General features: G+C 47.4%; 1 protein-coding gene across 2 annotated transcripts; it reads left to right on the top strand.

The window, feature by feature from the left end:
* Positions 1-227: 227 nt before the first annotated feature.
* LOC129557975 (liver carboxylesterase-like) lies at positions 228-26688 on the top strand. Of its 2 annotated transcripts, none has more exons than XM_088830147.1 (14): positions 228-384; positions 3391-3595; positions 6995-7139; positions 9433-9566; positions 10670-10823; positions 14992-15096; positions 16846-16950; positions 19550-19588; positions 21569-21709; positions 23249-23329; positions 24032-24179; positions 24875-25006; positions 25980-26052; positions 26330-26688. In XM_088830147.1, exons 1-14 carry the CDS (start codon positions 333-335, stop codon positions 26511-26513), a joined length of 1698 nt encoding a protein of 565 aa, XP_088686273.1. In that variant the 5' UTR covers positions 228-332; the 3' UTR covers positions 26514-26688. The 2 variants fall into 2 exon arrangements, with proteins under 2 accessions (XP_088686273.1, XP_088686272.1); XM_088830146.1 differs by having other exon boundaries at positions 234-384; positions 3388-3595.

Here is a 26688-nt window from a genome sequence, read left to right as displayed (position 1 = left end):
CTTGTGCCTGCCCTGGGAAGATCACAGAGCACTAAGGTTAGAGTCCAGGAAAGGAGAAGCACTTATGAAACAAGTTGTTTATAGAATCTGCAGCTACCTGCAATTGGAGAGTTAACTCTGCGTTCTTGATTTCAAAGAGGGTAAACTCTTGGTGGGCGTGGCTCACACACTCCAACCACCCACAAGGAAGGGAGGAGAGATTTGCTTGTTATTGAGCAGCTGGGGCGGGAGCTTGTGGAGGGAGCTGGGGGTGGGAGCTGGGGGCCGGGACTGAAGCAGCCCCTGTGAGCAGCAGAGACACCTGCGGGTACAGGAGCGGCTCTCTTTCCAGGATGTGGCTCTTAGCTCTGGTCCTGACCTCCCTCGGTTCCTTCACAGCTTGGGGTGAGTCCTCCTGAAATGCAGATAGCAGGAGTATCTTTGGAAATCCTTGTAGGGGACAAGGACGGGCACAGGGCAAAGCAGTGACAGGCCAGGTTCTGCAGCAGCGTGCGCTCTGTAAATTTGGACAGTCTAGCCCAGCCCATGCCCCATGGCAGGAGACACAGGGGAGCAAGCACACCCTAGACTCGGCTCAGCGCGGCCACACCAGAGGAGAACGATCAGCACCCCTCCCACATCCCGCTGAGGACTCTGGCGAGCTCCTCCATGTCTTTCCTCTTGATTATTAATATGGAGATGGAGTGTTTATTCTTTACCAGAATCCTGCAACGGATCTCTGTTATCGTTTAGTAGCGAACTCATGTCCAACTCTTTTGCAACCCCATGGACTATAGCCTACCAGGCTCTCTGTCCATGAAATTTTCCTGGCGAGAATCCTGGAGTGGGTTGCCATTTCCTACTCTGGGGGATCTTTCTGACCCATTGTGTCTATTGGCAGGTGTATTCTTTACTGCTGAGCCACTTGGGAAGCCATGAAGGGATCTTACCAGAATATTAATACCGGCTCTGGAGACAGAGCAGTGTGGGTTCCCATCCCAGCTCAGCACTTAGGGGCTGTGTGTTCTGACACATGGGATGTCCCTTTTCTGTGCCTTGGATTTGCATTTTGAAAATGGGGGTGACAACTGTACCTCCGTGGACTGTTGTGAGGTGGAAATGGGCTGTTTATTCTAAAGAGTGCCTGAAATAGAGAAAGTGAAAAAAGAGATAAAGGAGTTGTTTTTCAAAGACACTGTATTACTGCTGTATTAAAATGGTTAACAAGGACCTACTGTATACCACGTGGAACTCTGCTCAGTGTTATGTGGCAGCCTGGATTGGAGGGGAGTTTGGGGGAGAATGGATACCTGTATATGTATGGCTGATTGCCTTCGCTGTTCACCGGAAACTATCACGACATTGTTAATCAGCTATATCCAAATACAAAATTAAAAGTTTAAAGCTTAAAAAAAATAGGTATGGGGGCGGGAGGAGAAGGGGACGACAGAGAATGAGATGGCTGGATGGCATCACCGACTCGATGGACATGAGTTTGAGTGAACTCCGGGAGTTGGAGATGGACAGGGAGGCCTGGCATGCTGTGATTCACGGGGTCGCAAAGAGTTGGACACGACTGTGCGACTGAACTGAACTGATTAATAGACTATTAGGGTATTCTAAGGCCCACAGATCAGGAGCCAGCTGCCTTTTGAAAAGATGGTTTATGACTCACATTTTCATGGAGGAGAGAGCATGGCTCTACTATGGTGTGCCAGGTGGTAAAGACCAGGGTGGGTCACGAGGGAAGAAAAGAAATTGGGAGTGAGGGTATTTATCTTGGTCGCTGATAGGGAAGGAAGAGGTGAGGCAGGATAAATAGTCTAGGGAGTGGCAAAATAGACAATTTCGGCAGGTTAGGGGGTGCGCACAGTTTTCTGTTACTTTGTCCTAGAGTGATTGGGGCAGGGTGATAGTGATTGATGTGGAGGGCCTGATAAAGAAGGGGTTTGGGGTACAGGCTACGGCAGGCTGGAAGGGAAAGTTCGTTCCTGTCTCCAGGGATTAGCTAACTCTGGGAGGGGCAGTCCCCCCAGAATCAGCAAGGCTCCAGCTGTCAAAGCATCAGAATCCGGGACATAGAGGACATGGTTAATACAAGGGTGCAGCAAGGGACCCCAGAATGCATCTGTACCATTTTGTAGATGGAAAAACCGAGGCTCAGAGAGGGAAACGTACGTGCCCAAGGTCAGCTGGAAAGTCACGCTCTGAATTCTGTCTCTGTCTCCTGAGTCCAGATCCTGTGCTCTGGCCATCAGTGCTGTGACAGCCCAGGCTGCACTGGGTTTTCTCTTCCTCCTGGCGCTATGACACTGTGAGAGGCCCGGAACCGAGGGAAAGAGCAGTTATGTGTTAGTCGCTCAGTTGTGTCTGACTCTTCATGACCCTGTGGACTGTAGCCCACCAGGTTCCTCGGTCTAGGCAAGAATACAGGAGTGGCTTGCCATTTCCTTCTCCAGGGGATCTTCCCAACCTAGGGATCAAACTCAGCTTTCCTGCATTGCAGTCAGATTCTTTACCATCTGAGCCACCAGGGAAGCCCTAATTAGAAGCTGATTATCCCCTTACTGCTAGTTATACCCTGGCAGGGTCATACCTTTTCCACCTTTAGAAAATCCATACTAGCTGGCTCCATTTCCTCAGTTACCTCATCTGTAAAATGGACATATTGATATCTCCCTAGCCAGGCTGCTCTGATGAGAGCGCCCACATGGTACATAGTAAGTGCTCAATACACAATCATTGCCTATAACACAAGTGGTAACCACTGCTGTCACCATCGTTGCCCGTACCTCACAGCCCATCAACAACTTTTTCACTCTTGCCAATCGGGCATCTGTCCACTTCATCTCTCTTGAATGTGTCTCTAAGACCAGATCTGGGTTATTCTCTGTTCTGGCCACATGCTTTGAGGGAGAGGTTGTCGTTTCGTCTGTATCTAGAGGGGAACAATTGGGAGGGTGAGAGCCTGGAAATCATTTCCTGTTAGGATGCTTAAACAAACTGCAGCTGTTGAGGATGGACAAGAGAGGACTTGAGGGATGAGCATGGACAGGGGTCAACACGAAGGCCACCTGCCTCATGAAGGTGCAGGATGTCCCCAAGCAGGGAGGACCGGGCCTGACATAGCAACTGCAGGAGACGCATTTGAGCTCAATGAGAAAAAACTGCCTGCTCCACAGGAATGGGACAGACAGAATGTGACCCCGAGTCTCACTCCCTCTGATGACCCTGTGAATTAGGAAAGACAGCTTCACCCTCTCTTACATAAGAAGCTGAGGCTTAGAGAGTTGACAGGACATTCAGGATCACGTGGCAAAGTAATGAAAGTGGCAAAAGTAACAAAATCCACCCAGAATCCAGTTCACTGTCACCACTGATGTGTCCTCATTTCCTCCCAATGTCCAGCAGGGCTGGCGCCCTCACCGCCTATCGTGGACACCGCTCAGGGCAGAGTCCTGGGGAAACACATCAGCTTAAAAGGATTTGCACAGCCTGTGGCCATCTTCCTGGGAGTCCCTTTTGCCAAGCCTCCTCTTGGATCCTTGAGGTTTGCTCCGCCACAGCCTGCAGAGCCATGGATCTTCGTGAAGAATACCACCTCTTACCCTCCCATGTAGGTCAGGGGTATGGTTTTGGCCTCTTTCAGTGGGGATGTTAGTCTCAAAAGGATGCAGGAAGGAGTCAAGGCAATCCTCTGAGTGGCTCATACTTTGCTGTGAAATCCTCAAGCTCTTGTAGATCCTCACCAACATTCCAGAACTCTCACAGCATTTTAGAGCCCTAATTCAACTAGGAGTTCACATGCTGTAACTAAAAGACCACACATGTCACAGCCAAGAAACATGCAGCCAAATAAATAATTAATTTTTTGAAAAGTGAGGATGGTAAAATTAAGACAATGAAAATCATACACAATTCCACCACCTAGCAAGAGCTCCTGTTCATATTTTAAATTCTATTTTTCTAGTCTTTTATCTGTTCCATAATTTCTCCCTTAAAGTGGAATCACATAATTTCCTGTACCCAATTCTAATGTATGTGTGTGTTTCCCACACCAAAAAGCAATTCTTGCAGACCACATGTATGTTCAACAATTCAACTGATTTCTGACACTGTTTTGCCAGAGATAGCATCAGATTCCATCCGTGAAGGACTTGGTCCCCCAAAACCGGTCCCTCTATCAAATGCCAATTCCAGGTTGTCAACTGTGCGTCTGACCAACTGGCTATAATTCAGAGTTTCACGTGACCTCTTCCTGGTTCTAGTAATTTACCAGAGCAGCTCACAGAACTCAAGAAACTAATTTCCTCACTAGATTACCAGTTCATTATGAAGGATATTGAAGGATACAAACCACTAGCCAAATGAAGAGATCCATAAGGTGAGGTCCCTGACAGAGGACCCAGCACGGTGGCCACCTCCCTGGTTGTCCAGTGGTTAAGAATCCGCCCTTCTAGGGCAAAGGGTTCAATCCCTGGTCAGGAAGTAAGATCCCACATGCCATGCAGTGTGAAAAATAAAAACAAATTCTGGTTCACCAACCAGGATGCTTTCTGAACCTGTCCTTTTGAGCTTTTACGGAGGTTTCATTACGTGGGCGTGAGTGTTGATTGCTCAGTTGTGCCCGACTCTTTGCAAGCCCTTGGACTCTAGCCCCATGGAATTTTCCAGGCAAGAATACTGGAGTGGGTTGCCATTTCCTCTTGCAGGTAACCTTCTGTGTCTACTGCATTGGCAGACAGGTTGTTTACCTCTGAGCCCCCTGGAAGCCATTACATGGGCAGGGGCTTGAAGTCATTCGTCACTGGTGACTGATTCCCCTCAAGCCCTCTTCTCTTTCCAGAGTTCAGGGGGCTGTGACAGAAGGTTCCCTTACTTTAATCATGAGATTATTCCTCTGGCAACCGGTTCCTGCCCTTAGGTGTGGTCCAAAAGTCATTTCATGAACCCAACAGTATGCACTGCTCAGGAAATTATGAACACAAGGGTTTCAAGAGCTCTTTAGCTGAAACTGGCCAAAGATCAAATGCATACTTCTTCAGTTCAGTTCAGTTCAGTTCAGTCACTCAGTCGTGTCCGACTCTTTGCGACCCCATGAATCACAGCACGCCAGGCCTCCCTGTTCATCACCAACTCCCGGAGTTCACTCAAACTCATGTCCATCGAGTCGGTGATGCCATCCAGCCATCTCATTCTCTGTCGTCCCCTTCTCCTCCCGCCCCCAATCCCTCCCAGCATCAGAGTCTTTTCCAGTGAGTCAACTCTTCACATGAGGTGGCCAAAGTATTGGAGCTTCAGCTTTAGCATCAGTCCTTCCAATGAACACCCAGGATCGATCTCCTTTAGAATGGACTGGTTGGATCTCCATACTTCTTACAAATACTTATTTTTCTTATATCACAGTATTGTATTACATGGTACAGATAATTTCGATGAAAGTAGTAGACGAAGTTCATGAAAGTATATCATGAACACCATTCTGTGTCATTAAATATCACAACCTGATATTGAGTCACCATATTATATTGAGTATTGAATCATAATTTGTTTACTCCATCTCTTATTTGGAGTTCTTCATAGTTGTTGATATGTTTTATACTATAAATAGCTCTCTGATGAACATCCTATAGCTCAATTTTCATGCATATTCATTTGTGGATAAGTTCCAAGATATAACATTTTGGAGTTAGAGAATTTTAAAAATTTCCCTTCAGAAATATTCCAACTGCACTGTTTTAATTAATATATGAAAACCTCCATTAACTGAATTTTTGTCAATGCTTAGAGTTGTTAAAATGGCTTTTATCTACTGAATAGGCAGAATAATGTTAATGATAATACTTGTTATCATCACCATTATATACAAAATTATTCTTTTTATTCTGTGTTTGTTTGAATACTAGTGACATTGAGTATTTTTCCTTTTTAACTCTTACTCTTCTTTTATGAATATTATGTCCCTTGCCTACGTGATCTGGGGAAAGTCCCCACAGGATGGAAATCAAGAGGTAATCTTTGAGGTTGTGATTCTGTGACTTAACAGCTGTGTCATCCAAGCACATAAGTGTTTCAGTTACCTCATCAACACACTGAGAGCACTCATGCCTCTTTTTGTGGGGGCGTTGAGATCCGGAAATGTGGCTTATAATATCCTTGAAAACAAAAGCACTACATAGTATGATCTTTCTGGCAGGTTCTGTAACTTCTCTGTGCCTCAGTTTCAACTGTAAAATGAGGATAATAACAGAACCTATATCATGGGGCCAGTGTGAAGATTAAATGAGTTAATATATAAGAAGTATTTAAAACAACAGTTGAGAGGATTCGATAAACATTAAAAATTATAATATCTGTAGCATCTTTAAAGTCTCCTATTGGGACAACCAATAGCTCTTGCCTGTGATGAGTTGCTGACAAATATCAGCATGTCCATGTTGCTAGACCCTTATAGAAATCACTCCCCTCATTTACATCAGACAGATTGGGACCCAGAGCAGGCAAGGCATTCACCCAAGGAAACCCAGCAAATCAGGCTGAGGCAAAACTAGAATATAGTTCTCCTAATGCTGCCCCACAAATATTTGACCCTGATCCATTGTAGGCCCTAAATACCTGCCATTTGATTGATTTCTCCTGGTTTCTGGAAGTCTCCTGTGGACTAGAACGTGTTTCCCTGTGGGCAGAGTATAGGCTCTCTACAGCAGGCATCATACAGCGCTGGTGTGGACCCAGGCATGCAGGAAATGGTCCCATCAGCACTTTAGGGCAGCATCCTACCTTGACCCGGGGCATTTCAGAGGCCTAAGAAGGGAAGAAGGTCAGGTCTGACCGTACATGGTCCTGGGAGACCTTGGTTAGCCTATGGATTCCCATCGCATGCCCCAGGTATGGTAAGAACAACTCTATTTACTGGCCTGAAGATGGCAGTCCAAGGTCTTTGATGACCACAGGAGACGTCTCCTTGGTCAGCTCTGATTGAACCTCAAGAATTCTCTCTCCTTGCCCCGCACAGGTGCTCCCAAGACCCAGTGGGGGCGCAGTTGCTCTCAGACCTCTTTACCAACAGAAAGGAGAACATTAGCCTCACGTTTTCCGAAGACTGTCTTTACCTAAATATATACACCCCTGCTGACTTGACGAAGAGAAGCAGGCTGCCGGTAAGCAGTGGGAAACACTGGTCAAGGCTGGTGTAGACAGGAAGGGGATGAAGGCAGTGTTGGGTGGAGGCGTCTTGGGCCAAGAGTCTTCTGGGGCCCCAGGGCTTTCTTCAGCACCACGGCCAAACCTGACATCAGGGAGCGCAGGTTGCCCACGCCTGTTTCCCCTCGGCCAGAGTAGGGCCCCTGGGGGAGATTGCTGCACATCTGCAATGCACATTTGAATTTTTCCAGGGTCTCTCATGCTAATAGATGGACAAGAAGGATGACTTTAACTGCTAGGTTAGGAATCTGATACCCAGAGAGGGTAAAACGTCACTTCCATAAAGTTAGAGCTGGAAGGAATCTTGGGGATAAGCCAACAAGCCAACCCTTCCTTTACAGACAGAGAAACTGAGGTCCTGTGAGGGGAAGGCGAGGTCGCAGAGTAGGGGTGGCAGGACTGGAGCACGGGGCTCCTGGAACAGCCGGGAGCTCTCTGACACACGCTAGCACGGAGCCTGTGTGTGGCCTTTCCTCAGCACACAGAGACCCTCTCTGACAGCTTCCTGTGACTTGGTGTCACAGGTTGGGGGGCAGAGCCTGGAGCAACAAAGAAGTATTTTCCTTGGCCTTTGCCAGCTATCAAGATTTTCTTGTATTTAATTTCACTTCCTAATTGTTTTGGCTAAAGCTGATGACCCAGTGAGTCAGCATTTCCAGAACACATGGAACCCAGAGACAGAGCCGACTTCTAGACTCAGGCTGGACGTCTTCGGGGCAGGTCTGCTGGAAAAGGAGCAGTCAGGGAGGGTAGAGACAGGGCTGGGCACACCCAGCCATCGCCCAGGAACACCCCTGGCATGGTGCCCAGATTCGGAGAAGGGTGTCTGTGAACTTGTGAGTAGAAGCTCAGAGAGGTGGGGACAACTTTTCACTCATTCATTTCTTTTCCCTGTCATGTACTCAGTGCTCCCATAGACAGAGCTAGAGTTAAGGCTTAGGAGAAAGGAAAAGCATAAAACCATGACCACACAGCCCCTGCCTTCGAGGATCCGCACAGAACTGGACTGGCCTCTTCAGGAGATCACTGCTGACCAGCCTGGTCTCAGCGATCACTGCAAACTCAGTCCCTCCACCTGGAGGTAGTCAGGGAACAGAAGTGTTGGAGGAGCAGGGGCTCTGGGAACCTGAGGCTGGAGAATCTCTACTGTGGACACAGACTCTGGAACCACAGGGTCTGGGGGTAAATCCTTGTTCCACCTTTTACTGTTTCCTCAAATTGGGGATCATCACACACACGTGTTCAGTGACGAATATGAAGATGTATGGCAGTGCACATGAGGCTAATCTTCCTGATGCTTTAATTAGAGGTGAAGGGAAGGAATTCCTCCTGCCCCAACAGCCAACCGACTGCAGCATGGCTGTTGGCTGCTGTGTGCCGGGTGGCTTGACGTGTGGCCTCTGCAGCCAGAATGCTTGGGGTCAAGTCCTGTCTCCTCTGCCTAGAGGCTGCGTGACCTCAGGGTGGTTCAGTGCCTCAGTTTTCCTGTCTATGAAAAGGGGCAATAGTAATTCCTTTCTCATGCATGGTTTATTTTAAATGCTTAGAATAATGCTTATCACATAATTTATATATGAGTTCTTTGATTTTTTGATTAACCAAATGTTTCTGTTGTTTTAGTCATTCTCACTTTCTTGCTCTGTGAGCTCCTTAAATTGAGGGCTGTGTGTTATGAACTATCATGTTCACGCTCATCCTCAGTATTACTCAACCTAGTAGGTTTTCAGATCATATTCATCAAATGGTTGAAGACTTCTTGGAGGAGGTAGTTTTAGGCTGGGCATTGGAGGATGGGTGAGATTTGGAGAGTGGAGGTGGCAGCAGGAAGGAATATTAAGATGAGGTACCACCCAGGGCGTGTGCTTCCTAACACGATCATTCATTCACTTGAGAAGTTGAATTCACCACACAGAAGGTAACTAAGATGAAGCTGAAACAAGCTTCTAACCAAGGGCTTCTGCATGCTGAGTGTGCTGAGCTGGGTGAGGGGTCCAGGAGTGAGGGTGGTGGGAGTGTTGGGGAGGAGAGGATACTCGAGCTTGGCTGTTCCCATGATGATGTTCTCAGCATGAGGAGCTGAGAGCAGGTGGCACTGGGGCAGGGGAGAAGGCAGGGGGAGCCAGGGAGCCCTGAGTGGGGTGGTGGCCTGGGCCGCAGCTGGAGAACGGGGAGGTGACCAAACCAGACAGCCTCTGAGGTCTTCCCCAGCTCTGTCTCCAGTAACCCTGTGGTTGCATCCTCCCCGTGCAGGTGATGGTGTGGATCCACGGAGGCGGTCTCATGGTGGGCGGGGCATCAACCTATGATGGGCTGGCCCTCTCTGCCCATGAAAACGTGGTGGTGGTGACCATTCAGTACCGCCTGGGCATCTGGGGATTCTTCAGGTAAGACCCTGGACTCGCCTGGTGGCACCTTGCCCCCAGTGTGGAGGTGTTAGAGCCCCACTCTGGTCAGGCAAGCGCTCAAGGTGTCCTTGCTAGGTTCCCTACTAAGACATCTGAGTCCCCTCCTAATTGGGCTCCACCTACCTTCTCATTCCCCAGCCACCCTGGTGCACTTACTTCTGAGCTCTTACACAGAAAACTCCTAATCTCCCTGACAACTCCTACTATTCCTACCAAGCCCAACCCAGTTGTTATCTCAACTGAACTACTTGTCTCTTTTTCACAGTGCTGCCTGGCACGTTCCTCTGTCTTTAAGATGAGAGTTACCATGCAGCACAGCACTTAGAGGCTCACACATCTTTCGTCCTGGGGAAGTGAAGAAGGGGCAGACTCATGTGGGAGCTCTGTGAAGTCTTGTAGGTGAAGGAATGGGTGCCTGGAACTGGGAAGTTATAAGGAGCATCTGACTACAGGGGTTCATCTGCTGGGAGGAGTGTTGGGTCCACTCACCCCATTTCCTTCCTGGACTTTGGCACATGCCTGAGTGAAGTCTTGAGTCTCCCACGTGGATTCTCTGGGACAGGAACCAGGTTTCCAGCAGGTAGTTACTGAGCTTTTCCCAAATGCACTGGCGCCAGGAGATCTTACCCTGAGATGCTGGGGGATGGGCCGGAGGAGGGGTGGTCACCTCCCTGAAAGACCTGTGGGCAGGGGGAGGGTTGTCCCAGGGGAGTCGTGTCCCACGATGTATCCCCTTGACGGAGACCCCTCAGCTCTTCCCCCCCCACCCCACAGCCCTTGTCTGCTCCCAGCGACAGTGTAACTGCGCGTACTCGTCCCAATTCCTCTCCCCCAGCCTCTCCTCTTCCACATGAGCCAGGGTTTCACCCCAACCGTAGTAGATGCTCAATCAGTACATGAAGGATGGCTCTGTAGAGCCCTGTAGCAGAGCTGGACAGCAGGAAAGTGAAGACCCCGTGTGAGGGCTGTGGAAGCCCAGTCCGTTCCAGAAGGCTCACCTGGAACCCCGGCCCCATCTCTGGTCCTCAGGGTCCTGCCGGGACATCTCTGCTCCCAACCCCACCCTGTTCTCTTACTCACAGCACAGGGGACGAGCACAGCCAGGGAAACTGGGGTCACTTGGACCAGGTGGCCGCACTGCACTGGGTCCAGGAGAACATTGCCAACTTTGGAGGGGATCCAGGCTCTGTGACCATCTTTGGAGAGTCAGCAGGAGGGGAAAGTGTCTCCGTTCTTGTAAGTCTTCCTGGCCCTGATGGGGCTGCTGATGGGACCCCTTGCAGACCAGCCCATCTAGTCCTGGGACCTTTACTTCTAAGACCTGGATTCAAGGCTGACCCAACTACGTGCAGCATCAGATGGTGGAGAGTTAATGGCCAGACTCCCCTTGGCCCCTGGGAAGCTCAGGGCTCAGCTTAGCCTCCGGGGCCGTAGCTGCAGCCACAGCTGCGACAGACACACTCTTCCTGTCCTGTGTTGGTTGGGCTCATCCTCTCCTTCTTAATCATTTTAACATTAGGACTCGCCTCACCTCTCCTGAGATTAGGGGTGGGTGTAAATGTTTAATCAGAGAAGCCGACTTGAGGTTGGTCTGACTTGAAGCCAGGCCTGCAGTTCAGGGAGACACGAGCACTAGGAACAGGTTGGGGTCCCCGCTGAGGGCTCTGAGGCTTGTCCATGCCCAGGAGGGAGGGCAGCAGTCTCTGGGGCTGAGGGATGGAGCTGGGCTGGGGAGAAGGGGAAGAGGAGTGATAGGGATGGGACAGGGGACGAGGGCCACTGACAGGACCTGGGAGTGTGGTGTGGGGAAAGGGAATGAGGGAGGCACCAGGGAAGCAAAGCTGGAAAGCCAGATTAGAAGGTGCTGGGAGCTGCGAGAAACACTCCAACTACCTCACGTTTGAGCAGAGGGCTAGTGCTATTACTGTTTTGTTTCCTTTTTTTTTGGCTACTTGGTTTGTGGAATTTTAGTTCCCCAACCAGGGATCAACTGGTGCCCAACTCGGTTCCCCAACTGAGCCCCCTGCATTAGGAGCTTGGAGTCTTAACCAGTGAACCACTAAGGAATTCCCTATTATTGCTTTTTTAAAATCTATGTTGGTTTCACAACTGAACACTCTGAGGAAAATGTTTTTATTTTTCATTAAGTGGAGAAATAAAACTACAAATAACCTCAAAGAAGAAAAAAATTCCTTCACAATCCCATTGTCTGTGGAGACTCACCGTGAACATTTTGATCTGTATTTTTCTAGTTGTTTCGCATGATTCTATCTATGTATTCATCTAGGTGGAGTTTCTTAAATACAAATTTTCCTTAGCATTATAAAACAACATAAATGTTTATCTAAGAATTACACACACTTTCATATTTTTGTGTGGATAGTCAAGTAGTTCCATTGTAAGAATGAAAAATAGCTTATTTACCCAGTCTCATAATGTTGCAACCGTGGGTTATCCCTCGGGTTTACTATTATAAACAGCATGAGCGTTATTAACAGTTGTTGTGTACCTCCATGCTTATTCCGGGTAATCAAACAGGAAATCAGAACTGTGCCTTTATTTTCTTTATTTATATTTTTTTCCTTTTTATTTTTATTGGAGGCTAATTACTTACAATATTATATTGGTTGGTTTTGCCATACATTGACATGAATCCGCCCCAGGTGTACATGTGTTCCCCTTCTTGAACCCCCCCTCCCACCTCCCTCCTCCCCTTATCCTCCCTCTGGGTCATCCCCGTGCACCAGCCCCGAGCATCCTGTCTCATGCGTCGAAACTGGACTGGTGATTTGTTTCACATATGATAATATACATGTTTCAATGCCATTCTCCCAAATCATCCCACCCTCACCCTCTCCCACAGAGTCCCAAAGACTGTTCTATACCCCTGTGTCTCTTTTGCTGTCTCGCATACAGGGTTATCATTACCATCTTTCTAAATTCCATATATATGCGTTCAGTTCAGTTCAGTTCAGTCGCTCAGTCGTGTCCGACTCTTTGCGACCCCATGATTCACAGCACCCCAGCCCTCCCTGTCCATCACCAACTCCCGGAGTTCACTCAAACTCATGTCCACAGAGTCGGTGATGCCATCCAGCCATCTCATTCTCCGTCGTCCCCTTCTCCTCCCGCCCCCAGTCCCTCCCAGCATCAGAATCTTTTCCAGTGAGTCAACTCTTCGCATGAGGTGGCCAAAGTATTGGAGTTTCAGCATCAGTCCTTCCAATGAACACCCAGGATCAATCTCCTTTAAAAGTGACTGGTTGGATCTCCTTGCAGTCCAAGGGACTCTCAAGAGTCTTCTCCAATGCCACAGTTCAAAAGCATCAATTCTTCAGCGATCAGCTTTCTTCACAGTCCAGCTCTCACATCCATACATGACCACGGGAAAAAGCATAGCCTTGACTAGATGGACCTTTGTTGGCAAAGTAATGTCTCTGCTTTTTAATATACTATCTAGGTTGGTCATAACTTTCCTTCCAAGGAGTAAGCGTCTTTTAATTTCATGGCTGCAATCAGCATCTGCAGTGATTTTGGAGCCCACAAAATAAAGTCTGCCACTGTTTCCCCATCTATTTCCCATGAAGTGATGGGACCAGATGCCATGATCTTTGTTTTCTGAATGTTGAGCTTCAAGCCAACCTTCTCACTCTCTTCTTTCACTTTCATCAAGAGGCTTTTGAGTTCCTCTTCACTTTCTGCCATAAGGGTGGTGTCATCTGCATATCTGAGCTTATTGATATTTCTTCCGGCTATATGCGTTAGTATACTGTATTGGTGTTTTTCTTTCTGGCTTACTTCACTCTGTATAATAGACTCCAGTTTCATCCACCTCATTAGAACGTGTTCAAATGCATTCTTTTTAATAGCTGAGTAATACTCCATTGTGTATATATACCAAAGCTTTCTTATCCATTCGTCTGTAGATGGACATCTAGGTTGCTTCCATGTCCTGGGTATTATAAACAGTGCTGCGATGAACATTGGAGTACATGTGTCTCTTTCAATTCTGGTTTCCTCGGTGTTTATCCCAAGCAGCGGGATTGCTGGGTCATATGACAGTTCTATTTCCAGTTTTTTAAGGAATCTCCACACTGTTCTCCATAGTGGCTGTACTAGTTTGCATTCCCACCAAGAGTGTAAGAAGGTTCCCTTTTCTCCACACCCTCTCCAGCATTTATTGCTTGTAGATGTTTGGATAGCAGCCATTCTGACTGGTGTGAAATGGTATCTCATTGTGGTTTTGATTTGCATTTCTCTGATTATGAGGGATGTTGAGCATTTTTTCATGTGTTTGTTAGCCATCTGTATGTCTTCTTTGGAGAAATGTCTGTATAGTTCTTTGGCCCATTTTTTGATTGGGTCGTTTATTTTTCTGGACTTGAGCTACAGGAGCTGCTTGTATATTTTGGAGATTAATTCTTTGTCAGTTGCTTCATTTGCTATTATTTTCTCCCATTCTGAAGGCTATCTTTTCACCTTGCTTATAGTTTCCTTTGCTGTGCTAAAGCTTTTAATTTTAATTAGTCCCATTTGTTTATTTTTGCTTTTATTTCCAATATTCTGGGAGGTGGGTCATGGAGGATCATGCTATATTTTATATCGGAGAGTGTTTTGCCTATGTTCTCCTCTAGGAGTTTCATAGTTTCTGGTCTTACATTTAGATCTTAAATCCATTTTGAGTTTATTTTGGTGTATGGTGTTAGGAAGTGTTCTAGTTTCATTCTTTTACAAGTGGCTGACCAGTTTTCCCAGCACCACTTGTTAAAGAGACTGTCTTTTCTCCATTTTATATTCTTGCCTCCCTTGTCAAAGATAAGGTGTCCATAGGTGCGTGGATTTATCTCTGGGCTTTCGATTTTGTTCCATTGATCTATATTTCTGTCTTTATGCCAGTACCATACTGTCTTGATGACTGTGGCTTTGTAGTAGAGCCTGAAGTCCAGCAGCTTGATTCCCCCAGTTCCATTCTTCTTCCTCAAGATTGCTTTGGCTATTCGAGGTTTTTTGTATTTCCATACAAATTGTGAGATTATTTGTTCTAGTTCTTATTTTCTTTATTTATTTTATATTTCCCCAGCCAGATTTAAAATTTTTTATTTACTTTTATTTTTTAATTAATTCCTACTGGAGTATAGTTGCCATAAAAACTGTGCCTCGAAAGTGTTGCTAGGAGTTGCTGAGCTGCCCTTCAGATCGTGTTGATGGTTGTGGTCAGTGGGCGCCACACGCCGCCTGCTCTGTCCCTCACTCTGCTCCTGCCTCCTCCAGCTGAGGTTTTCTCACAGAGGCTGCCCCATGGTCTCCAAGGGAGCAGCCCAGGACAGGGTTGTGGATGGGTGTAGCTCTTGTAGACCACCCTCCGCATGAGCATAAACTCCGTTTCTCAACACGGTCCTCCCAGGTGTTATCTCCCCTGGCCAAGAATCTCTTCCACCGGGCCATCTCTGAGAGTGGCGTGGCCCTCACTTCTGTCCTGGTGAAGAAGGACATGAAGGCTGCAGCCAAGGTAGGACTGTCCCCACACCATTTGCTCTGCTTTCCCGGAGTTGTCAAGGGCTGTTCTTAGAATGGGGTCTGACGTGAGGGTAGCTGAACATGTAGGACACACTTCTCCCCACCTCCCAGTTATACCGCTGAGCAAGCTGGGAAGAGAGCTGAAGCACTTGCCAAGGTCAGCCGGTGACGAGGGCAGAGCTGGACTCAGGCTCGTGACTCTGGGCTGCCAGCCCCGTGCACTTTCCACTGAACATGCGTTCCAAAGTGTGCCAGGTGGGGTGAGGGGCTCACAGTGGGCAATGCCTGTCACCTGTGTTGCCTCTCTCAGGGTCTGAGATTCGCTGAACTCACTGGCTCCCTGTGACTCTGGAGTGGATTCTTCCTGGGGGGTTTCCTGGAGGATTCATTCACTCAACAAGTAGTCTTGATATAATCTGACATCTAGCAACCTCATGAAGCTCCTACTATAATTTAGGAGGCAGATTAATAATTATATAATTGAACAACTTAGAAAATGTCAGCTGTGACTGGAGCAGTAGAGGTACCTGAAGTCAACAGAATCCAAAAGCAACAAGTAGTCCAGTTTGTAGGGGGAGGTTATCATGAAAGATTTCTTGAAAAATAAAATGATCACGAGTTGAGATGAGAAGGATTAGCAGTAAGTTAACTGATAAGAAAAGAATATCCAGGGAGAGGACCAGCCTGAGCAAGTGTCCTGTCGCAGGAGCAGGTGTCTCAAGTCAGAGAGTGAGGAAGGCTGATGTTCCGGGGCAGAAAGTGCAGACAGGACCTGAGAAGCTGAGGGTGGGGCCACTGGCAGGGCCATGCTACATAGGACCTAGGGGGAACTTTGTTTTTATTTGGAGACTGTTAGAAAGACAGGGAAGAGTGAGCAGCACAGCGTCCCTGCTGAGGAGTGTGCCTTAGAGGCAGTGACTTGGAACGTTTGGTCTGGCTGTGAGAGCTGGTTTGGTGGAGGAGTTGGGGCAGCAGCCAGATTTTAAGGCATGACTGGTAAGTAGGAGAGGAGGAGATAAGAGTCCAAGAATGTTTAGAATTTTTGAGAACTCTTTTCAGAACTGTTTGGCTATTAACAGCAGAAGCCCATTAATCAGGCTAAAGGTAAGAAGGGGGAGTTTATTCAAACGAAATGGATGTGGTAGGGAAGACCTGGATTTTGTTATCCAACAGGACCAGAAATTGCAGAATAAAGAATCTTAAGTCCTTTATTTTGCGATCTCGCTCTTCTTTCTCCTCTGCTTCTTCCTGTGCCTTTTTGTTTTTCCACCGAATACACGCTGAGCACTGACGTGTGTCAGGCCCTGGAGCAGGCTCTGGGCAGCCCGTGCACACTCTCCAGGGCCCCGTCATCATGGTACCTGGCTTTTCTTCTTCTGCTTCTCCCCCTCTGGCTGCAGTTTGCAACTGGCTGGCCTGAGGCCAAATGTCTATTAATCGGATGAGCCAGGATTTGAAATTAGAAAGTGGGAGTCTGGATTCCAGGCTCTTAAGCACCCCCTCCATGCTGCCTCTCTTTAGGTGTTCAGCTTTGAGATCGTTATGTCCACTTGAACAGAGATTAGGCAGCAGAGGCTGAGGAATATAAGTGGCATGCCTGGGACCCAGGACCTACTGGTCTGGGGTGTTTACTGCTACCACGGACTGCCTATAGCAATGGAGGTTGGGACAGAACACTTCGGTATTGATGGAGGGAAGAGGCATGGCTCTTGAATTCTGCTGTCACCTGTGATCTCAACAGCAAATTGCTGCCTTTGCTGGGTGCAAAACCATCACCTCGGCTGTCCTTGTTCACTGCCTGCGCCAGAAGACAGAGGACGAACTCATGGAGATAACACAAAAGATGGTAAGTGCACCTACTCTCTTGGAAACACAAGCCCCGCACCCTGGAAACATGGCCCCAGGCTTCATTATTTCAGCTTCAGTCCTCTTGCCCTGGAAAAACTACCTGGGACAGTTTCTCAGCTCCCAGGAGCAGGTCCGCCTCTGGATCTGAATGGGAAATTTCTTTCTTTCCTTCCTTATTACAGACTATCTCAGATGTTAGCAAAGACAAAAAAAAATAATGTAATAAACAACTGTGTAATGACTCCTCATATCTATCAACACTTACTTTTTCCAATCTGCTTTTCTAATACTTTTTAACATTTTATTTCTCTATGGCTGTGCTGGGTCTCCTTTGCTATGTGCGGGCTCTCTCTAGTTTTGGTGAGTAGGGGCAACTCTTTGGCTGGTGGTGCTCAGGTTTCTCATCGCTGTGCCTTGTCTTATTGTAGAGCACGCGCTCAAGGTACGGGGGCTTCAGTTTCTGATATGTTTTTAAGAAATTAAACATGACATATTCTCAGAGATAATTACCACCTTGAATTTGAAGGATGGGACTATTTCAAACAAAGATTTTCAGAAATATTGTCATACTGTGTTTTGGTTAATTTAGAAACCACCTCACTTATAACCCAGTGGTGGTCCAGTTTTCTAGATTTTCTGTGTGTCTGCCTCAATTGTGATTCTAATGTAACTGTGTCTGTACCCACTCGTCCATCCAACCTTCCATCCATTCATGAATCCATTCACTCATCATTCTATCTGTCCATCCACCAATGAATCCAATTTATCAGTATCTTTTCATCAACCTAAAATAATATCAATTCATCTATAGCATTCATTCATCTGGTACCAATCATCCATATATATGTAATACGTATTTCATCACCCATCTCTCTAAAACCAATGATGAATCCATCACCTAGTCTGCTGGCTATCATCCATCTATCCACTTATCCCCCCAATTCCACACTCCTTGGATTGACTAATTTCATCCATCCATCCATCTCTGCTAAGTGTATGCAGGGAGATAACAGAGTAGGTGATGCAGACATAATTGGATATAGTCCCTCTTCACAAGGAACTATTCAAGGAGAAATACACACATTGACTTAAGTGGATTAGGTGTAGTGGGAGTACAGAGAAGGGAAGCATTCATTATAACAAGCAGGGCTGCTTTACAGAGAAGGTGACATTTCAGGATTGATGGCTATGGTGGTGGGTCATCACAGGAAGTTACAGCAAGACGGATACCCAGAGAACACCACATTTAGAACCAGTGGGAACTGTTAGAGTAGCCTGAGCACCTGGACTCTCTGTCTGGACCTGGAATCCTGAGGCTACGTTACTCCTGGACTCCCCGGGACTAGACTCCAGCACTGGACTCTGCTCTATTTCCATGGGTTAAGTCCAATGTAGCCTTGGATCCCTGTTTCTCAGGCTCAAATAAGGTTGACCACTGTGCTCAAAGATAAAAACACAACTGTTTTCTGGTTGTGTACATTTCTTTCAGAGGTAAATTTCTTTCATCTGTTCTTCATGTGTCACAAGAGATGCAGTTTATAAGGGGAGATTGGGTGAAAACCAGAAACCAAGAAAACCTGGTTTTTCTTTGGGAAAACCCAGAGAACCTAAGAGTCCATGTTACTCTTCTGAGATCTTCTGAGATCATGTGGAAGTGTTTCCAGGAATAGCCTCTCTCCCCAGTACACACTCACACACACACACATGCACACACACACACCTGGATTGTGGGCCTACAGCACGTAATGGAGGGATCCTTAATAGGATTTCCTTCATACTGGTCAGTCCTTTTAGCTACAGTGTCACAATAAAACTAGTACAGTCTTGGTAAGCTCACAACAAAGAGAAGTGTGGGGTGGGCTGAATTTCAGTGAGCTTGTATGAGTCAGGATTTTCTAAAACAAGATACGAAAATTCATCTCAAAGTGTCTTGAGAACAGAAAGGAATGTGTTGTGACAGAACCTTCAGGTAACTCACTGACAAATCCAAGAGTGTATGGCTTCAGGCATGGCTGGATCCAGATGCATATATGCTATGGTTAAGAATCTATCTTTATCCCTCAGCATTTACCTTTCTGTGTTGGTTTCACTCTCCGACTGATTTGTCCCCTGGGGAGGTTAAAGACAGCAACAGTACTCTAGTCTTACATACTATGTCCTTAGAAACCCTATTTCCCAATGATTGCAGCAAAAATTTGGGTAAACTCTATTGAACTGACATGGGCACATGTCCGCCCCTGAAGTAGTCCCTGTATTCAGGGATTTGGTGCACCGGAGGTCACATACAGATGCCTGCAATCATGGAGTGAGATGGGAAGGGGGGTCCCCCAAAGGAAACTCGGGGTGTTGTTGCCTGGAGGAAGAAGGGGCAGTGGTGGAGGGCAGGGCGGCTCAGCAGCAGTCCTCTGCAGAGCTCCCCTCCCGCAGCCACCCCTGCACCCTGTGCTGGTCCCAGGGGAGGGCGTCCTGCCCGCTTCCCTCCAACCCAGCCAGGGAGGCGCCAGGAGGGAGCGCTTGGTACCTTAGGGCACAGCTCACCGAGGTCAGCTTTCCTCCCAGAAGCCTCCTTACCACAGCCTCTGTCTTTGTCTTCACAGAAATTTTTCGCTCTTGATTTACATGGAGACCCCACAGAGGTAAGGACCTTTGGTTTCTTGACTACACATGTTAGTCTTGACACCTTTGCTCAGTCCCTAAGTCGAGTCCCATTCTTTGCGACCCCATGGACTGTAGCCCATCAGGCTCCTCTGTTCATGGGATTTCCTAGGTAAGAATACCGGAATGGGTTGCCATTTCCTTCTCCACTTGACACCTTTAAGCTCCAGTTAATGAAAAGGAAAGAATGAAAGAATTCTTCTTTGTAGAATCATGGTATCTCCTTGTGTTTATACTGCTGAGGCCCAGAGAGAGGCAGTGACCCTACCTGGGTCACACAGCCAGGAGACCACGTTTAGGACTAGAACCAGTTTCCCGAACTCCTAGTCCAATGCCCCTAGTTTTGAACTCTGTGTCCCCGTCCCCAGACAGACCTTGCTCTTGTTTACATTCCTAAAAACACCCTGTTGGAATAAGATGAACGAGAAACCTCCACTGTGGGGAGTGGAGACGACTGGGTAAGGGCTCTTCAGGAGCCTTCACGAGGAGCCCAGATCATCTCCTGGGGGGCTGCAGGGTTGACTGGCTGTGCAAGTCACTCTATTTGCAGGGATGTGGGGAGAGGAGCCGTGAATCTCAGTCCTCAGGACATCCCCCCAACTTCCAGCCATGCTGGAAACTCCAACAGCAGCCTCCCCACCCTAGAAAACTTTTATTATCAATAAATATTATACATAACTAATTGTCTGTAAGAAATGTATATTACATAAGGTGTCTTTAAACAGGATCATGCGCAACCCAAGGTTGAGAAAATGTGACCAGAGGCTCAGGAACCTGGCCCCATATTTCCCCTGTTGCAGTGACACAGCAGTCCCTAAATCAGAGTCATGGTGACTGTACAGAACTTAAGTGCTATGAATAATGAGAATGTTACCGAACGTATCAGGGGTCTTGCTGCTTACTGGTTATGAGATCAAATACATACTCACAAATTGTCAAAAAAAGAAAGGTGACTTTAATCAGAATGCAGCAATCTGGGGAGATGGTGAAGTCAGCATCCCCAAAACCACCTCCCAAGTTTCCGTTTGGCCGTGAATCTTTCTGTGGTTGTTGCGGCATGCAGGCTTCTCTCTAGCTGTGGTACATGGGCTCAGTAATTGCAATGCGTGGGCTCAGCTATCTGAAGGCATGTGATATCTTAGTTCTCCAACCCGGGATCAAACCCAAGACCCCTGCATTGCAAGGCTGATTCCTAACCATTGGACCACGAGGCAAGTCCCTGGTGGTGAAACTTTTTAAAGAGCAGCAGAGAAGTAACCTCAGTTCTCCACTGAGATAGGAGGTCAGAGTGGTTGCCATTCCCCTCTGTCTGCAGCTCATATGCAGGTTGTTGATTCCTCATGATCTTCTAGATGTCACCTTGTTCACACAGTTTATTTCGGAGATGACTAAAGGGAAGCTAGGGAGGAGACCTGGTCATCTGTTAATTACTTATTCTTCATTTCTACATCTTTGATCTATGGGAAGAACCAAAACGTTAGGCAAGGTATTGTGTGATTAAAAGATCTGAAAAGTGTGCTTGGACTGGAGATGAATAGAGCATGGCGGAGGGGACTGGTTTAAAATTGGTTATCATATAGCTTTGATAAAGTGACCGAAAAAAAGGGACTTCCTGCGGAGGGTGGTTTCCTGTAAAGAGATGCTTGCAAGGACTGTAGATGGAGAAATGCACATAGATATATTACTATGTACACTTCAAATTAAATGCACATTATATTATATATTGTCATACCGATTTGAGTGGAGATCTGTCCCCATCACCTGACTACTGCTGTCCCCTAGTCAGAGTCCTGCCCTCTCGGATCTGCAGACTTAGCCCCCTCTGTTAGGACCCAAGTGTGTGGCCACCACCCACAGGCACCCAGGTGTGTGATACTGTCCTCAAGTTCCAGGAGGTGGAGGGGGGATGCAGGTGTGACTTGGAAGGGGAAGCACAGACACTCCCTCGCTCTCCTCCCTAGAGCCATCCTTTCCTGCCCACCATGGTGGATGGAATGCTGCTGCCAAAGATGCCCGAAGAGATGCTGGCTGAAAAGAATTTCAACAAAGTTCCCTACATGGTGGGAATCAACAAGCAAGAGTTTGGCTGGATTATTCCACTGGTGAGAAAGTGCAGGCCTCGTAGACTTGTCTGCCATCATATCACCCTCCATCTGTGGTCACAGCTCTCTCTCTGGGACCAGGCCAGCCGTCCCCTTCATACAAGTTGACATTTCCATGGAAACCATCTCTGATGGTCCACACTGGCATCTGAGTGGTGCAGTTCAGGGGACCCACATCCCCACACAATCTCTAATTGTCCTCCCATCCATGAATCCTGATATGTCAGCTCCAGGAGGGCTGGTAGAGATCATCACAGGGCAGATGAAAAACCCAAGCCTGGAAAGGGGAACGGGCTCGGGAGTTAAGGAGAGTGGGGCTTGGAACCTACAGCCTCTTGCCTCAGGCTTGCTGCTTTCATACTTTCTCCATAAATTACCCCCGCCCCACCCATGCTCTCACTCATCTCACTGGAAAGATTCAGAGGAGCCAGCTTCCTCCTGAGTTACAACTGACTTCTAAAAGTTAGGAAGGGCTTTCCCTTCTGACAGAGATAAACAAAGCCAGACACTAGGTGACGTGATAACAGATTTGATTCAGTACATCCCTGCTAGAGGGAAAAGATCCATCATGAACTGAACCCAATCCCTGAAATGAAAGCCTGGAGCCTCTTTAAGGTATGGGTGAGGCGGGGTGGATTGTCCGTGTGACTGGGCTCCCTGGATTTGTTAGCTGGCATTTATGTGGAGAAGAAACAACTCCTGCCTTTATGACAGGAGGCAGTGGTATAAGTAGAAGCAAGACCCCCCACTGTAGTTAGGCCTTTATCATCTCACAGGGACTGGAGGACAGAGCAAGAATTATCCCTGAATGTTTGTTTTCCAGAAAGATGGCTCTGATCCTTGAGGAAACAGTTTTGGGTGGAAGATGTACATCTAAAGGGGCAAAGAAAAGATTTAGAAGGGGCTCATGGCCCTACCCGCCTATCACCAGGTTTGGGCTGGAACAAACAGTAAAATCTCCTGGCAGCCCAGAGCTCTTTAAGGGGCCCTGCGGTCATTCTAGGGACATGGCCTTAAGCTTCCTAAAGCTGTTCTAGAGTTTGGTCAAGTCTCTTAGGACAGAGGTTTGATGGAGTCGTTATGTGCAGAGTTCTTTGGTTCTTCACCACGATTTCAGAGGTTTTACCGAAGGACCAAAGTCATAATGGCAGGTTTTGGAGCTTTCTCAGTTATCTGACATGGCAGGGTATTTGTGGAGGTCTGTGTCCTCTGCCCCAGAGCCTTCCGCTTCGACACTAGGCTGGCTGAAACCTTCCCTTTCTGTTTTGACGATTATTGTGGGGACTCTAGCCTAATTATTTGTGTATACACACACACAGACACACACAGACTGGGGCACCTTCCCTTAACAATTACTTTATCCTCCTTGCACTCCTTGATGTCTAGATATAAAAGTCCATTTGATTCATTGGTTTTGCCCAACTCATCAAAGACCCATGCCCATCAAGACATGACAAAGTGACCTTAAGTCTGCATTGGTCTCTTGGGTTTTTCCTGCCATTGCTTAATGATTCAGTTGTTTAACCTTTGTTTTAACAGCTCACGGGCTACCCTCTGTCTGAAGACAAGATGTCCCAGAAGACGGCCACATCACTCCTGTGGCAATCCTACCCTCTCCTTGTAAGACGCTAGGAATCACGGGAAATGGTCGAGCCCAGAGAGGGCCAGAAGCTTGTCCCCAGTTGCAGAGCAATTAATGGTAGAATGAAGACTGGGGCTGGGGGACTCTGACCCACTTTTTCTACTTTCCTCATTGTTCCTCAGGTTGAGGGATGGGGGAAAGTTTCAGGTGGGCTTAAAAGGCTCACCATTAACCAAACAAGAGATGCTGTGTCACTCACCAGGGGTGGTGAGGTCAAAACTTGAGAAGGAGCAAAATTAAAACCACCAAGTGAGTGAACAAGACTCAGGAAGACTTTATTGGACATAAACACCGCTTTTCTCTCTGGAAGCTTCCGACTTCCAAGTCGGACAGGTTTGAGGACGTGAAGTTACAGCATGGCTTCTAAAGTGAAAATGAGGGAGTTGTTCACCTTTTCAGTGATTGCTTATTGCAATAGAGTTTTTCAGGCATCAAGGGAATGGTGAAAAGTGATTATCTCATACCATTTTAGGGAGATGACTTAAGTTTATTTTGTGATGGTCAGAGGGCTTTACACAAAAATAACCTAAATTAGGTTTTGCTTGGGTGCGTGAAATAAGTGAGAGTTAGTTTTGCTCCCATGGCTTAAATGGTTTTGTCTGCACAGATAATTCATGTCTGGTCTCTATCTTGTATTTAATTTTAACAGTGGTCACTTTCAGAGCATTGATCTATTTCAGAGCATTCCTGAGGAACTGACTCCAGTGGCCACCGACAAGTATTTAGGAGGGACAGACGACCCTGTCAAAAAGAAAGACTTGTTCCAGGACTTGATAGCAGATGTGCTGTTCGGCGTCCCATCTGTGAATGTGGCCCGTCACTACAGAGGTGAGTCCTGGACATTGGGCGGGAGAGGGTCACCACCATTCCACCTTCACTGATTCCTGCCTGGCCCTCAGCACAAACACATGCGTGGAAGCTCTTGAGAGCTGCACATCCGATTCTGACTGCATTTGGCCTGAAATGCTCAAAAACAGGCAGAGCTGAAAGCACCTGTTGTGCGGCAGGCATTCTCCACAGGAAGGAAAAGCAGCCTGCTATCAATGAAATGCAGTGCTATTTCTGTGGACATAAACTGTGTGTATCTAGACGTTCTGGTGTGAGAATGCACCAGGGCAAAGAGGTTTCTATGAATTGACCCGATGCCCCTATAATGATAGTTATTTTTCATCAGTTTCCCCAGAGTTTCAACATTCATTTATTTATTTGTTCATTTACTCATTGAATAAATACTGGTTCAAATGTAGTTCCACCTCTACCACCAATGCACCCTTAAGCAACTCACAGAATTTTTCCCAAGCTCTTTATTCTCTACTGTGCTAATTACCAGGGACTTGCTGCAGGAACACACAGAGTTGACACACAGTTGGCTCTCACCGTGGGCAGCTCTTATGAATAGTCTTGTAGTTCACTCAGGACGAGGCGTGCCCCAATTTCCTGATTGTTCATGGCCCCTGGAGCCCTTGATACTACCCAGTTGTGTGTCTGCTGAAATGAACCGTGTGTGAATCCATGTTTTCCAGATGCTGGAGCCCCCATCTACATGTATGAGTTTCAGTATCGCCCAAGCTTCTCATCAGAGCTGAAACCCAAGACGGTGATAGGGGACCATGGGGATGAGCTCTTCTCGGTCTTCGGGGCTCCATTTTTAAAAGGTGATGGCCTTTTGGTGATTACAGACTTGGAGTCAGGAGATCCCGGGCCGAGTTTTGATTTGGTGACCTTGGGGAGGTTTCTCCTTCTCTGCAGTTCTTAGTTTCCCAAATTCACCGTAACAGGGTGGAAGGCAAAGGATCCCAACCACTTTTTGTTGTTGCTGTTCTAACGCACATGATGGAGAAGGCGAGTCCTTGTGCCCTCACCCATGGTCACTCTGGGATCCAGACCGGGGCATCAGCACGATGGGAGTGTGTCACCCGCAGGGCCCTGCTCAGGGCTAGGAGGCCACTGTTCACGCCACCCTCACAAGAGCATATCAGAACGCGAGGGAGGGAGTAAGGTTATAATCGCTGTTAACCTTGAACCAGGACTCGTGTGTGTGTCTGTATATCCAACCACCCATCTAAAGCTCGTATCTTTTTAAATTAAATATCTTTAAGATTATAATATTTTAAAGAATAACTCTCACAAATGTCTTTAATGTCTTCACCATCGACAGTTAACAGGCAGCTTGTGTGTGACACACCCCAGGGCTGTGCCTCTGCATGTGATGGATGACTCTTTGGGGATCTTGCAGCTTGGTTATTTTTCAGATTCTGTGAAAACATATGTGGGTGAAGGAAACTGAGAAAAGACCCAAAGCAGAGCATCCTGGGTGGTAGGGTTAGTCTAGCAGCAAGCCTGCGGTGTGTCCCTGAAACACTGAAGCGGGAAGGGCAGTCAGGTGGGCACAGAAGACAAGGCAATCGGCTTATGGATGGACTGCAGGCCTTCACTGAGCACAACCTCAGTTGGTAACTGTCAAGCTTAAAGTGCACTTGAATTACCCAAGATCTTCTTAAAATGCAAGTTTAGACTCAGTAGGTCTGGAGTAAGGGCTCCATTTCTGAATCCATTAACATTTCTCAAGTGCTTCTGTTGCCCATGAACCACACTTTGAGCAGCAGTGGCTTTTTCTCCTCCCCACAGATGGTGCCTCAGAAGAGGAGATAAATCTCAGCAAGATGGTGATGAAATTCTGGGCCAACTTTGCTCGGAATGGGTGAGCTGCTGGCAGAGAGGGAGCGGGGTTGGGAAGGGACAGGGCGTGTCCGTTGGGTGGGGGAAGCTTGCAACATGTGATGGTCAAACGCGTGACCCTGTGACCTCTGACATGAGAGATCCCAGTGATGGACTGGCTGCCCAGGACATGGTCAGCCCCTGTTTCTGGTGGCATATGAGCCTTTGGCAGAAATGAAGCCACGGGATCCCTGACCATCTCAGAGGGTCGTTGGGACCAAACCATTGCTTTGGTGAATTGCTATTTGATTCTGTTTCAGGAACCCTAATGGGGAAGGGCTTCCCCATTGGCCAGCATATGACCACAAAGAAGGGTACCTTCAGATTGGTGTCAACACTCGAGCAGCTGAGAAGCTGAAAGACGAGGAAGTGGCTTTCTGGAACGAGCTTCTGTCCAGGGAGGTGGCAAAGAAGGCACCACACTTAAAACATGTTGAGCTGTGAATGGGAGGCTCAACTGGGCCCCCAGACAGGGGTTTCTCTAAAAGTGTTTATGTGCCAAAGAGGTGTCTTATTGTGGAGGCTGAGGAATTATCCGATGGCAGTGGCAGAGGGCAGGGAGGGGGAGTTTCTGTTTATGTGGCCTCAATTTGGAAATAAATGTTCTTCTGGAGACCAA

Source organism: Moschus berezovskii, chromosome 22 (genome assembly GCF_049115385.1).
Source record: "Moschus berezovskii isolate FMDL1 chromosome 22, NW_MosBer_1.0, whole genome shotgun sequence".
NCBI lineage: Eukaryota > Metazoa > Chordata > Mammalia > Artiodactyla > Moschidae > Moschus > Moschus berezovskii.
Note: the sequence above shows the minus strand (reverse complement) of the source record. Positions and strands in the feature narration are given on the sequence as shown.